This window comes from Corvus hawaiiensis, chromosome 1 (assembly GCF_020740725.1).
Source record: "Corvus hawaiiensis isolate bCorHaw1 chromosome 1, bCorHaw1.pri.cur, whole genome shotgun sequence".
Lineage (NCBI taxonomy): Eukaryota > Metazoa > Chordata > Aves > Passeriformes > Corvidae > Corvus > Corvus hawaiiensis.
In genome coordinates, this window is record NC_063213.1 from 48,155,881 (window position 1) to 48,167,565 (window position 11,685).

Sequence of the window (11,685 nt, forward strand, 5' to 3'; positions counted from 1 at the left end):
GCTTAAGGAAATAACCTAGATTTTATTTTTCTGCTTCTTGGGGTAGGGGCCAGAAATGTTTAAGGAAACTTGGAAAATTCCCCTGGATGATACCAAAAAAACTAATCAAAAGATAGTATTCAGGTCAGAGTGGTTAATGTGGTTGTCTCACCCCTTTATTTGTTTAAAAAAGATTATTTGAGTTGTAAGAAGATCCTTTCAAACAGTTTTATAGGGTGTTCCTTATTAAGTATAAGGGACATGTCCGTTTGTTTCTCAGGAGCATTGATGGATTTGTTTCTCAGGAACTTGTTCATTCTTAAGTGTCATTTTCAGTGCATCTGGTTCCTTCATATCCCATTTTAAGAATTATGTGGTAATCAAGTTGTCTGTATGTGTGTGCATATGTGCTATATAGATACCTCGCCTAATTATACAGATCAATTCTTGAAAGTGCTTATTCTGATAATTGCAGGTATTAAAAACTGGATATAATAGAGTGCCTTAGTCTTATTTAAAGTTCACACAGGTTATACAAGCTTTTTTTAAAAATCAGCTTTTATTTGCTCTAAAAATACAAGTAAATCATAAATACCATCTCTCAAATTTATAAAAACATAAGTTATACAGCAATTTTTCTGGGTTCTGAAAATGTTTTTTTGTTGAATACATATTAAATAAGTTTATATTCTGAACAGTACCATTAGGAAATAAAATACGTCCTATGTTTAAATTTTTTCTAAATATTGAAAATATAAATAAGAAATATTAAAAACTAATAAATATTTTAAATACAATAAATAAGTTCCTAGGAGGAAATGGGAATGTATATAGATGCAAACCATTGTTACTATTTCTGGTTCTTAAAACAGAACAACACTGTTGTCTGCCACATGGCAGATTTGTAACAAAAGGATTGTGCCTGAACTAAAACATTCAAGCACGGAAACTCCTGGTGTTTTGCAAATAGCGCACAGCCCTCACTGTCTTCTCCATAAATGAAGTAAAATCTCGGAGGATGAGCTGGATGGTGATTTTCTCTGTCCAGGCCTTAATGGACTTCAGCTTTGTGTGAAGGGATTCCTGGGTAGCTGCATCTGGGATGATCACTTCTTTGGGATTGATCACCTGTGAGAAAGACAATATTGGGGGGCCTTGGTTAAAACACTGTAACTGAGCCTGTTGGAGAGCATTGATTTGTATGTTCCCAGCCTGCTGCATATCCAGCCTTTCTGTACTGCAGACAGCAGCCCTGCCTGGGACCTGTGCTTCCCTCCAGCCCTGCTTCTGTGGAGAGGTGTGAGTAGTGCTGATGCCTGCTATAATTGCTGTGTAGGTGTCCCTGGGCTATACTGTTTGTTCTGGGCGTCTCGGTCCAACAGGCTCTGAGCAGATCAGTACACCCCTCCTGCTCTCTGGCAGTCACGTGGTTGGTTAGGTGGGGACGTGCTGATCGTGGTTTGTCCTAACCTGTACCTGCTCCATCCTGAGTCATAAGGTGTTCGGCTGACACTGGAGTACTCTCACATTTTGTAGTAGATTAACAGTTTCCGAAGATGTCAGACTTGTTTAGCTGCCTCATTCTTACTTTCCAGGCATTTAGTCACATGTGAGACTAAGTGCCACCAACTTTCACTGATACGTGAGAGCGTAACTAAAAGATGAGTAAAAGGAGTTATTTATCTAATGCTGACTCACAGAACTGTGCACCCAGTACCTAAAGGCCTTTGGAGAACTTGTCCCAAGAAGTGGGACTTCTGAAAATAGGAGTTACACACCCAAATCATAGAGCTGTTTTAGGTGATTTGGAGTCCAAAGTTCTACCAAGTATCTGCTTAATCCTGTATTTAGGATCTCTCCTGCCCTTTAACAAGTGACAAAAACATGCAAACCTCCTTCTGGAACATCTTTTTAGTGAAATATAAGAGATAAATATTCTTTCTATCGATACTACTTGGGAGTGGGTTCTGGTCACACCCCCTATTACTTGTATGCCCAGCTTCTTGTTGTGCTCTGTAAAAGTCTATCTGGATATCTAGACTGCTGGTGGATCTATCTAACCATAAGTGATGGATTCTGGCTTTGGTGTCCTTGCCTTAAATAGCAGATTTTTCTCTCACAAAGAAAAATTTCCAGCCTGAAGATCAAGGCTTTCTCTCAAAAACTCCATAGTTTCTACAAGTACAGGTTTTGCTTTTCATCACTGTGTTTAATTCTGCCTGTTTGGATTACCTTGATTAAAAAAAAAAATCTAAACCCCCACAAAAAACCCACAAACTTAACCCAAAGAACCTAGTCTCAGTTATGAAGCAAACTTTCTGCAAACTTATGTATCAAGCTGGAAGCCAGTAATCAGTTGCTGTCTTAGGACTATTATTCTCAGCTGGCAGAGTGTGAAAAAAAGCGGTTCAGCTTCCTTTCACATGAAGAATGATGGGCATAAGTAAATATGTTAGGAAAGGTATGGCAAACACAATAGTCTTTTCACATGCCAAAAACTACCTTGAAGGAAATAATGCTGAAGACTTCTGCAGTCCTTACCTGGGTGGTTTTTAATCAGGCAAATGGTTTACCCAAAGACAAAAGGGAGTGTTCATATTAAGGATTATTAATATGGGCAAATACTATAGGGATTGAGTGAATTTTTGAACTGTGATCTTTCAAAGCTCTCCAGAACATGAAAAATGTTTGTCAGAAATTAATAGCATTTTAGTTTACCAAATCAAAAGAGAAATGGGTATTTTTATGACAGATTTTTTACAAGCAAAATACGTGTTTTTCAGTAGGGAGCTGTCTGGTGTATTGACAGCAATACTGATATCTCAATATACCATACAGCTTGGCTTATGTGTTAGAGAGTTTTAAAGATCATTAATATTGTAAAAATATACATGTTTTTTAAATGTGGGCTTTTAAAAAAATTTACTGACTTCTACTTCTCACTGGGTTCCAACATTAGGAGGTACAGGCTGAATGGCAGTTCCACAATTAGAAACAAGCACCCTGAGAAATCTTATTTCTATCAGCCAGTTTAATATATTTATTGTTAAAACAATGATGCATTTGGTCGGTTTGGAAATTAGAAGAAGCAACAGAAAGTAGGAAGAAGAGTTGTTTCTCTAAGAGAAGGAAACAAAACTTTGTAAAATCTCTGAGTCATGAGGGTAAGATCTGAGCATAAGGAACTGTCACCTGGTTTTTTTAAGGAACTGAAGCATAGCATCCTCTATTTGACTTCACATCAGTATTAAGCCCCCAAAATTATCAGAATGAATTTAAAACCAACTCACCATCTGCCTTATGGTACGTGCCAGGCGCTCTGTACTATAGGATAGCGATTCAACATTTTGGTTTTCACTAATAAAAGTTTCTTGTACGTATTTGAGGTATGTCTGAAATGTATAAAGCCCGCTGGAGATTGTTCTCAAGCATTTATCCTGCAATGAGAGAAAGGTGAGAAAGTCACTTAGAATTCGAAGTGCCTTGATCTCAATGCTGTGTGCAGGTTAGAAGATGATGCTTATGTAGTGTGGAGGTCTGGCCAACGCCAGCCGGAGCCGGCACAGATCTTTAGGTCAACTTCCACAGTTCTTTTGAGCAAGCAAAACCTGCCCCAAGAATACAGGATTAGACCAGAAAGGTTCCTTGCCTCATCGAAGCCGGCGAGCAGACACCCATCTTCCTTCGTCACCTTGGGGAGGCTGAGGTTGTTGTGGAGGAGCATTTCCATGCTGTTCGGGCAGATGGTGAACTTCTCGCACACCTGGGGAGAGACACGGAGAGGTTTGGTCGCACCTTGGCAGGAGGCAGCCGCGGCCGGGCCGGGCGTGTGAGCGTGTGCGAGCCCGCGGTGCGGCCGTACCCACCTCGTCCTGCAGCTGTGCCGCCCGGGCGTGCAGCAGCCGAGCCAGCAGCAGGCTCTGGGGCAGCGGCGCCCGCCGCGCCGCCGCCTCGTCCAGCTCGGCCTCCCCCGAGGAGTCTGCGCTGGGCAGCGGGGCGGCGGCGGCCCGCGGCACCAGCAGCAGCAGCAGCAGCAGCAGCGGCGGCGGCAGCAGCGCGGCGCGGAGGGCGGGCGGCCGGCGGCGGCCGGCGCGGGCACGGTCGCAGCCACAGTCCCGGGGAAACTTCATCGTGCGGCTTCTTCTGGGCTCCGGCCCCGGCCCCTTCTCGTCGGCGAGGCTGGCGGGTTGAGTGAGCTCTGGGCATCCCTGAACGTGTATTTATCGAGGGGGCTTCAAGATTATTCATGGCCTGGGAAACTCCGGCGTGAGAACACGGGGGGGTGTGTGCACGGAGCGCGCCCGGTTTGACAGAGCTGCTCGAGAGCCGGGATTGTGAAACGGGCCGGAGGGGGCAGCCGAAAGCGGTCGGTGGGAACATGAAGTAATCGTGCTCCGTAACTCCTTGAGGGCCGGGCTGCCCCCTGCACCCACCGCCGGCTCACCTGCCCCGCGGGGTCCCGGCCGGGGCTGGAGCCCCCCGGTCCAGCGGCCTCCGAGCCTGCCAGCTCCACAGAAACTCCTGGAAATCATACATACATACCTACCCATATACGCACATACCTTATATATGCTATATACTTCCGTGTATTTTAATATTTTAATGTGGTTTAATGTTTTATGAATTTTGTATTATGTATATCTTGGTATTTTAACTATTTTTATTATTTGTATGTGTGAAACTAAACACCCCTGTTTAGGTGCTGGGTGGTACAAGTCCTAAGTTGCCTCTTTCCCGGTGAGCTACTTGTGGGTAGAATTAAATACACCAAATGCTTTAAATGGACCAAAGCCAGTTCCTACGGGAGGGTAGCTGCAGGAAATGCCACGAAGTTCCCTGTTATCTGCTGCCTTATCTCTTTCTGCCTAGCTGGTAGGTGTTGGAGGAATTTTAACCTTTCAGAGGGACTCTTCACCCAGGGCAAGTGTGCCTGTTGGGGTCAATCTTGTAGAATGCAGACTGAGTCAAACTGTGTAAGGCATGCTGACATTGAACTTGTGGAATGTGTTGAACTGATTTTGGCCAAACTGCCTTTTTTCTTTTTTTTTTTTTTTTTTTTTTTTTTTGGTAGTATTAAATCGGTTATGTTTTCTCACATAAGGAAGACCAGAGTCTGCATTGGAAAGTGCTAACAGGAGGGTACAGAGTGGGGAGAACAAGAACATGGGGCATAAGAGAAGTGTTAGAGACAATACAGAAACTGAAAAAAGCCCCAGATACTTCTTCATTTTCTAAGAACAGCCTGGAAAGAGAGCCTCAGGAAGGAAGCAGGGTACTACTGTTTTTTATTTAATGTCTCTTTCTGCCAGTAGCAGAAAAGCAGCTGCAGTAATTTTGCCCAGTGGAGAGATATTAGAGCTGGAACGCAAGTGTGAGAGAGCGGTTTTCAACAGCAGCAATCCGTCTCTGCCCAGGTCCCTGAGTGCAGCAGAGGGGATATTGCCAGAACAGTATCTGCTGTAACGTCAGCTCTGCCTTACCAGGTCTGTGGTGTTAGGCATAGAAGAAAGCATGCCACTAGCAGTACGTTTGACTAGTATCAGTGAAAAGATCCAGTTGAAATCTGCTAAAGGATTAAAACAGCCAGACCAGATGAGCTCAAAGTCTGGTGTTTGCTTTTGGATAACCATCAGAGGCAGATACATCAGGGAGGGAACTCCTGCCTACCTCTTTTTCCACTTGCGATAGCACAGGGATGTACATGTCTCGGGGATTTCCTTCCGCTGCTGGGCGACTCATTGGCTGTTTTCCTGCAGACAAACTTTTCCTTTACCTAACCCAAGTGAAAATACTGTTCTTAAAATGACAAAAATTTGGTGGAAGGCTGTGTTTCCTTAATAATACCTTTCAGCAAGCATTCTGTAATTTAGTCTTGTCTGTAGCTCTGTAATTCGTAATTTTGTAAATTTACTTTATGAGTTGTCATTTTCTTATTGTGTCATAAAACTTTCTGTTCCTTAGCAATTTTCAGAGAATCTTTTTGTGCTGATCACTGTTACACAGCCTTGCTGATGTGTGTAGTTACATCTGCAGAGTGAAATAAAAGCAAATTCCCACTGTTCCCCATCTAAAAGTCTCTAAGCCTTCAGTTACTATTTTCTCATTTTGGAGTTTTGTTTACTTTTTTTTATGTGAATGTCCATGTGACTTTTCAGAAGTACAAAGTATACTTACATGCTCCAGTGAAAGGTGCTCATTAATGCCTTAGAAACTCTGTTTGATAATCTAGGACAAAGCATAGCATTCAAGGGAAGAAGGAACTGGAATTTACACAATAGCATTAAAATAATTCTTCTATTGCTCTGGACAATTTCTTATGGAAAATCACTTATTTAATTGGTACTGTACTTAGAAGAAATACTTTTGCACTGATCTATCTACAATAATGGTTAGATTTTGGGGAGGACTTAAAGGAGGTCCTCACTGTATTACTAATTAATCCGCGCTGTACTACACTGAATTACACTGATTCATCAGTAGTCACGTTGTTCAAAATTTAGTAAGCCCCGAACAAACAGCACTTGCTTATGAGTTACCTACAGATCAGGAGATCTGCCTGGTATTTAAAATGTAGGAGTAGTATTACTGACAGTCTAAGGCATAGTTTCTTGATACCAAGGAATTTCTTTCCCGCATAGCATCTTTAATACTACAGATTACTGTTCTTGCATCCTTTTATTTCTATTGCACTTCGTTTCACTGTACAAGTTATTTATTTTTCTTTTCATTTCTACTGTCAGCAAGATGGCTGCATCCGGGCATGTAAAAATTTCCTAAGGTGGGATTTCAGAAATTCCCAATGTTCAACAAACTTTTTCTTCTTCTGGTACTACTACTGCACATTTCTGTAGGAGCAGAGGGACGAGTTCTAAATGTTGTAAAAGATCTCTCAGATTGTCACACGTGAAAATTGTTCCTGGTTCCACTCAAGGGTTGGTTTATAGCCAGTCCAGGATCATCCCAAGTGTGTTTTCTAGGATCAATGTGCAACTCACTGACCCATTCTGGAAAAGGTTCTCTTTCTTCTAGAATTGCTCTGCCTGGGAGCAAGCCCATGCCAGTTTTGCTCCTGATAAACCTGGGAGATTTGCAGAGAGGAGCCTGTTTTCAGGAGAGGTGGGTGACACCAGCATGGAAATGCTGTTGCCACTGAAGAATTCAACAAACTGCAGAGCTGTCATGGTAAAAGCTTGTCTCCCCTCTTCTGTCAGCCATCAGGCACGTCTGAAAGGAGCCCACCATGTGCCAAGGCAAAACCCAGTGCCACTGGCAGCAGCAGCAGACCTTGCTTGCTGAGTGCTGTGAGTCAACATAAATTGCATTCCTAGATGGAAGAGTAAGGTCTGTCAATAAAGTAGAATTACTAGGGTTGCAGTAAGTTCCACGCCGATTTGTGTGTTTGATTTAACTGTCTTTTTCTTCCTAATAATCGCCACTATTTTACAGTAGTAAGAAAACCTGTAATGTTTATATGGGGATTGTGACTTAAAATAGTACTGTTGGTAGTAAGGGAAGAAATACAACTGAAAATGTGGTGTTCTTCTATAGAAGTGTTAGATCGTTTGTGGAAGATAATGCCAATTGTCAGAAGACCATTCAAGTGGGATCATGACAATCACTAAGCAAATAGCTTCCAAATATTTTGAATGAGGAGGAAAGCTGATGTCTGGTTCCCCTGACATATTTTTGTTCCCTGACATATTTTTGTAATGAAGGAACTTGAATTCCTACAGATCTTGTAAAGAGTGTCGGAGTTCTTTGTAATGTTAAACCAAGTTGCCCTGTGCTGTATTTGAAGTGAACAGGTCGAACAGGTCAGTAATACCCTGTGTGTTCATGTTTCTCATAAGCAAACATTGCTTTGACAAGCTGCATGTCACCAAAGAGTGCTGGTGCACTTGACTAATGACCTGTCACTTTTGTGGCTTTGCAAGTTCTTTGCTTCTCTGTTGGTTGTTTGCGAGGTAACTGCAGAGTTGTTTGGGGATTTTTTGGTGAAAAACTTTGGGGATTGCTCATTTTTCTTTCTTAAAGGAAGACTTGCATCATTTTTAAACAAGATTAAGATGTGTAGTAAGACTTGAATTTTTTTTCTTGAGTGCATCATATGCAAATACTATTAATTTCCTTGCCTTAAGCTAATCAGAGGTTTAGAGGAAAAGTTTTTACTTACCTTTAAATTATGTCCTGGTTTTCAGCTTTATCTGCCTAATTGCAAGAAGATAAATAATGCCATGATCTTCTCTAGTCACCTTCCAGCAGACAACAACTTCCAGCTGTGCAGTCTTAGGTGAAAGAGGTCCTAAACATAACTATTCTTGGGGAATATCTGAATGCTACAAGACACATCTAATGGTAAATAGACACATGTCCTTCAAGTCAAAATGATTGCAGGCATTTCAGTGCTGGAATGGGAACATTGAGACACTTGAGGGTGAAACCAGATTTGCACTAGGAGCACTTTGCTGCTGTGGCTGCACTGATAAGGAGGGAAGCAATTCGATAGACTTTTCTCATGGAAGGAAGGTAGCTGTTGCTTTGTCTCCATCACGGCATACTGTGCCTGGTAGGTTGGGTGGTGCCCCTTACAGGGCTGCATGACACACCAGAGCAGAGAGCTGGCCAAGTTAGAAATACACTGATGGCCTTGGGTCTTTCATAAGCAGCATGCTGTTATCTGGCTTGTTTGTGAGCATCACCCATGAGGGCAACACACAGTTTTGACAGGGATCCCATTTTGTCAGTATTGTATTTTGAATTATTGTAGGGCTGTACTTCTAAAGAAGGTCTCAGTCTGTTTTTAAAAATTAATTGACTATCAGTTCCACTTGTGTTTAAGGAACTTCTCAGTTCCCTTTGAGCTCGCTTTCTAAGGATGAAAGATGAAAATTCAGAGAAATTGTATGATGAAGGAGAAGAGTGAGGTACTTCAGTCACCAGGGAAAATGATGGAGCTGAAAAGAGAACACAGTGAGGAGCCTGAGTGTATGGGACGTACTGAATTATGTAAGTATTTATCTTTATTGTTTGCCATTTTTAGCATGGTGCATTAGATGTAGATTGTGTTTTACAAAGGATTCAAAAGGGGGGTTTTCCCTCCAAGGAACTTGCTCAATGCCAAAGGAAACTGAAGGATATCAATGTTTATAATCCCACTCATGAACGCATGCCAGTCTGGTTCACCTCAGTAAAGAGGATCTATTTCACTCTTAGATAAAAAAAGTTCATGTGTTGTTCCATGAGACATCCGTAAACCTAACTGTGTTTACCTTGTTCATGCCCAATGTTTTTGTGCCCATAATCTCATTATCAGACTATTGTCTTGCTTGGTTTGACATTTAGCTGTGTGCTCTCTTGCATTCTCATTCTGCTTTTCCTGGTGATTGCCTTTCTGTGACATTGTAAATTACCTACACATAAGTCACTTAACGAAATTTTTATGTTTTTTCCTGGATAGCAGCAGTTTCTTTCTGTACTGAGAACAGAAGTTGGGTGGTGTCAGTGGTAAAAGTATTGTAACTCCATTGTCAGAATGAGATGCAAGGCTTCAGTACATTCCTTTTGGGAGATAACTTTTCAATAGCACTTTATGTGTGTTGGAAGTTTCTCTTAGCAGATGGGTAACTGCAAAACCAAAATGCATTGTGTACATTCAATAAGTGTGTGCTTTCTTAAAGGTTTTCTAGCTCAAGGGTCCTGTAGTGACACAGTGAAGCTGCTGTGGAGTTTGCCACTTTGGTCATACAATTTTGTTGAGAAATGTATCACTACTCAGAAAGTGCCTTACACATTGGGGGATTTGAGTCTTTCTTCCTTTCTGGGTGGGTTCTAGCAAACTCCTTTATTGTTCTAAACTGAATTTGTGAAAGGGAACCTACTTACCATAGCAGGAGCACTTTCTAACTGCATGTAGCACACTATAATAGGATTAATAGGTTGTGCTGGATCTGTAATAGTCACTCTTCCCACACTGCTGTTCTTGAAGAAAAAGCGTCCTGGGGACCAGGTTAGCTATAAAGACTTTGATCCCATCACCAGAGGATTTGAGTGGTCTAGGTCCAACTAATTTTTTCCTTCAGATGGCTGGTTAGATGGTCTGATGCTTTTTGTTTAGATTGCTCAACCAGGATGTGGGAGATGTTGAATCATATCCCTTCCTTATTTAAAGGGATTATGAGCCCAGATTTACTCCATTACAGGAAAGTCTCCCAACTCCTAAGAAGAATATTGGCCAAGATGTTTTTCTATCCCTCCTCTTAAAGTGAACCATTTTTTTTGTCAGAAAGAGAAGATCAGGAGCCTGTGCCACCTCAGTGGGTTGACCTAGATTCCAAGGGAAGTTTGCTCAAATATGTAGTACAAGAAATTCAGACCTTGGGCAGAAATAGAAAGTGATTTCCAGGGACATGCTGACCTCAGAGCTATTGAGTAAGCCTAGGCAGAGGTGAAGGCTTCACTTCCTCCATGGGCTGCTTTTTGGAAGGAAGAGCTGGTTCCGATGGTGAAACCCAGGAGGATTGGGTGGATCCTCCCTGGGAAAGGGTCCTGGCTACCCAGGAGTCACACCTGCTTCCTGGGGGGGAAAAGCTCCTCTGCCTGGAGTTTCTTTTGTACTGGTGCAAGAGCTTCTCATGCAACACACCAGCTCTCACATACTCCTTCCTTGGCAGGGGCTCTGCGCACGCCTGGCAGGGGAACACCACAGCTCTGCCCGCTCTGGTCAGGCGCTCCTCGCTGTGAAGTCCCCTGGTATTGCTTGTCGAAAATGCAGAATGTACTCTGTTTCCCCTGCTGATGTTAAAATTACGTGCGAGACCAGAAGTTAAAAATAAAAACCAGAAGCAGTCAAGCTGAACCGCTGTGATAGGAAACCATCCCCGTTGCTCCAGCCCTTCCCTAGAGCTGACACTACGCCCAGCCCTTCCCTACGGCTGCAGCTATGTGTGACAATGGCGGTTTTGGTGTGGAGAGGCAACTGTTGGGAATCTCCTTTCGTACTTTAGCTCAGCATCATCAGCACTCCCTGCTTTTACTTAGATCTTCATTGTTACTTACAAAGGCTCAAATCTTGAGATTCCTATGGTCTACTTTTTTCTGATACTCTTGTCTGGACTTGTCAGTATTTTGAAAGTGCCTAGACTTTCAAAACATGCCTACGTGAAGGCAACATGGGGTATTGTCTTTCTTCTCTGTTAGTACAGGAACAATTGGCAAACATGAACAGAGAGCAGAGGCCTTGGTCAGAATTACAGGCATTTTTAAGGAAGAGTGAATTAGACTTTTATGTTTCATTTCACGCTATTTTCATGATCTGTTTGCAATAGTCTGTGCAATTTTTCTCGTGAAAAGTTGCGTATTTTATACATTTTGCAAATTACTACTTTCTAAAATTTGATTTTCTGCTATTTTTTTTAAAGTTGTATAGGAGACACCCCATGGAGACTGCTATGCTGTTACCAGCTGCATGCTAAATCTCCCATTTAGCCTGGGTACCACACAACAATTTAGTGAAATCTGTTGCTTTCTGCATAACATTTAGCATGTAGTTCCACAACTGTTACAAGCTGACATAGAAACATAGAATCATGCATTAGTGTGCTGCCCCTAGGCTTGTTTATTATTCAAGTTTAGTTTAAAGCTCTTTCAGTGAGCCCTGGTAACTCCTGGGAAGTGGAGACATGCTACCAAATGGGTACAAATGTGCAA

The 11,685-nt window shown here is 42.3% G+C and overlaps 1 protein-coding gene across 1 annotated transcript; it reads right to left on the reverse strand.

Moving 5' to 3' along the window:
- Window positions 1-525: 525 nt before the first annotated feature.
- Window positions 526-4,264, reverse strand: IL6 (interleukin 6). The gene is made up of 4 exons (XM_048303552.1): window positions 3,846-4,264; window positions 3,629-3,742; window positions 3,270-3,416; window positions 526-1,107 (listed from the first exon to the last, which is right to left on the reverse strand). Exons 1-4 carry the CDS (start codon window positions 4,107-4,109, stop codon window positions 916-918), a joined length of 717 nt encoding a protein of 238 aa, XP_048159509.1. The 5' UTR covers window positions 4,110-4,264; the 3' UTR covers window positions 526-915.
- Between the last annotated feature and the right edge of the window lie 7,421 nt (window positions 4,265-11,685).

Coding starts and splice junctions, on each gene's coding strand:
- IL6 (XM_048303552.1), bottom strand. CDS start 4,109: ATGAAGTTTCCCCGGGACTGTGGCTGCGACCGTGCCCGCGCCGGCCGC. Junction 3,743..3,845: donor CGGCACAGCTGCAGGACGAG/GTGGGTACGGCC, acceptor GTCTCTCCCCAG/GTGTGCGAGAAGTTCACCAT. Junction 1,108..3,269: donor CACGTACCATAAGGCAGATG/GTGAGTTGGTTT, acceptor TCTTTCTCACAG/GTGATCAATCCCAAAGAAGT.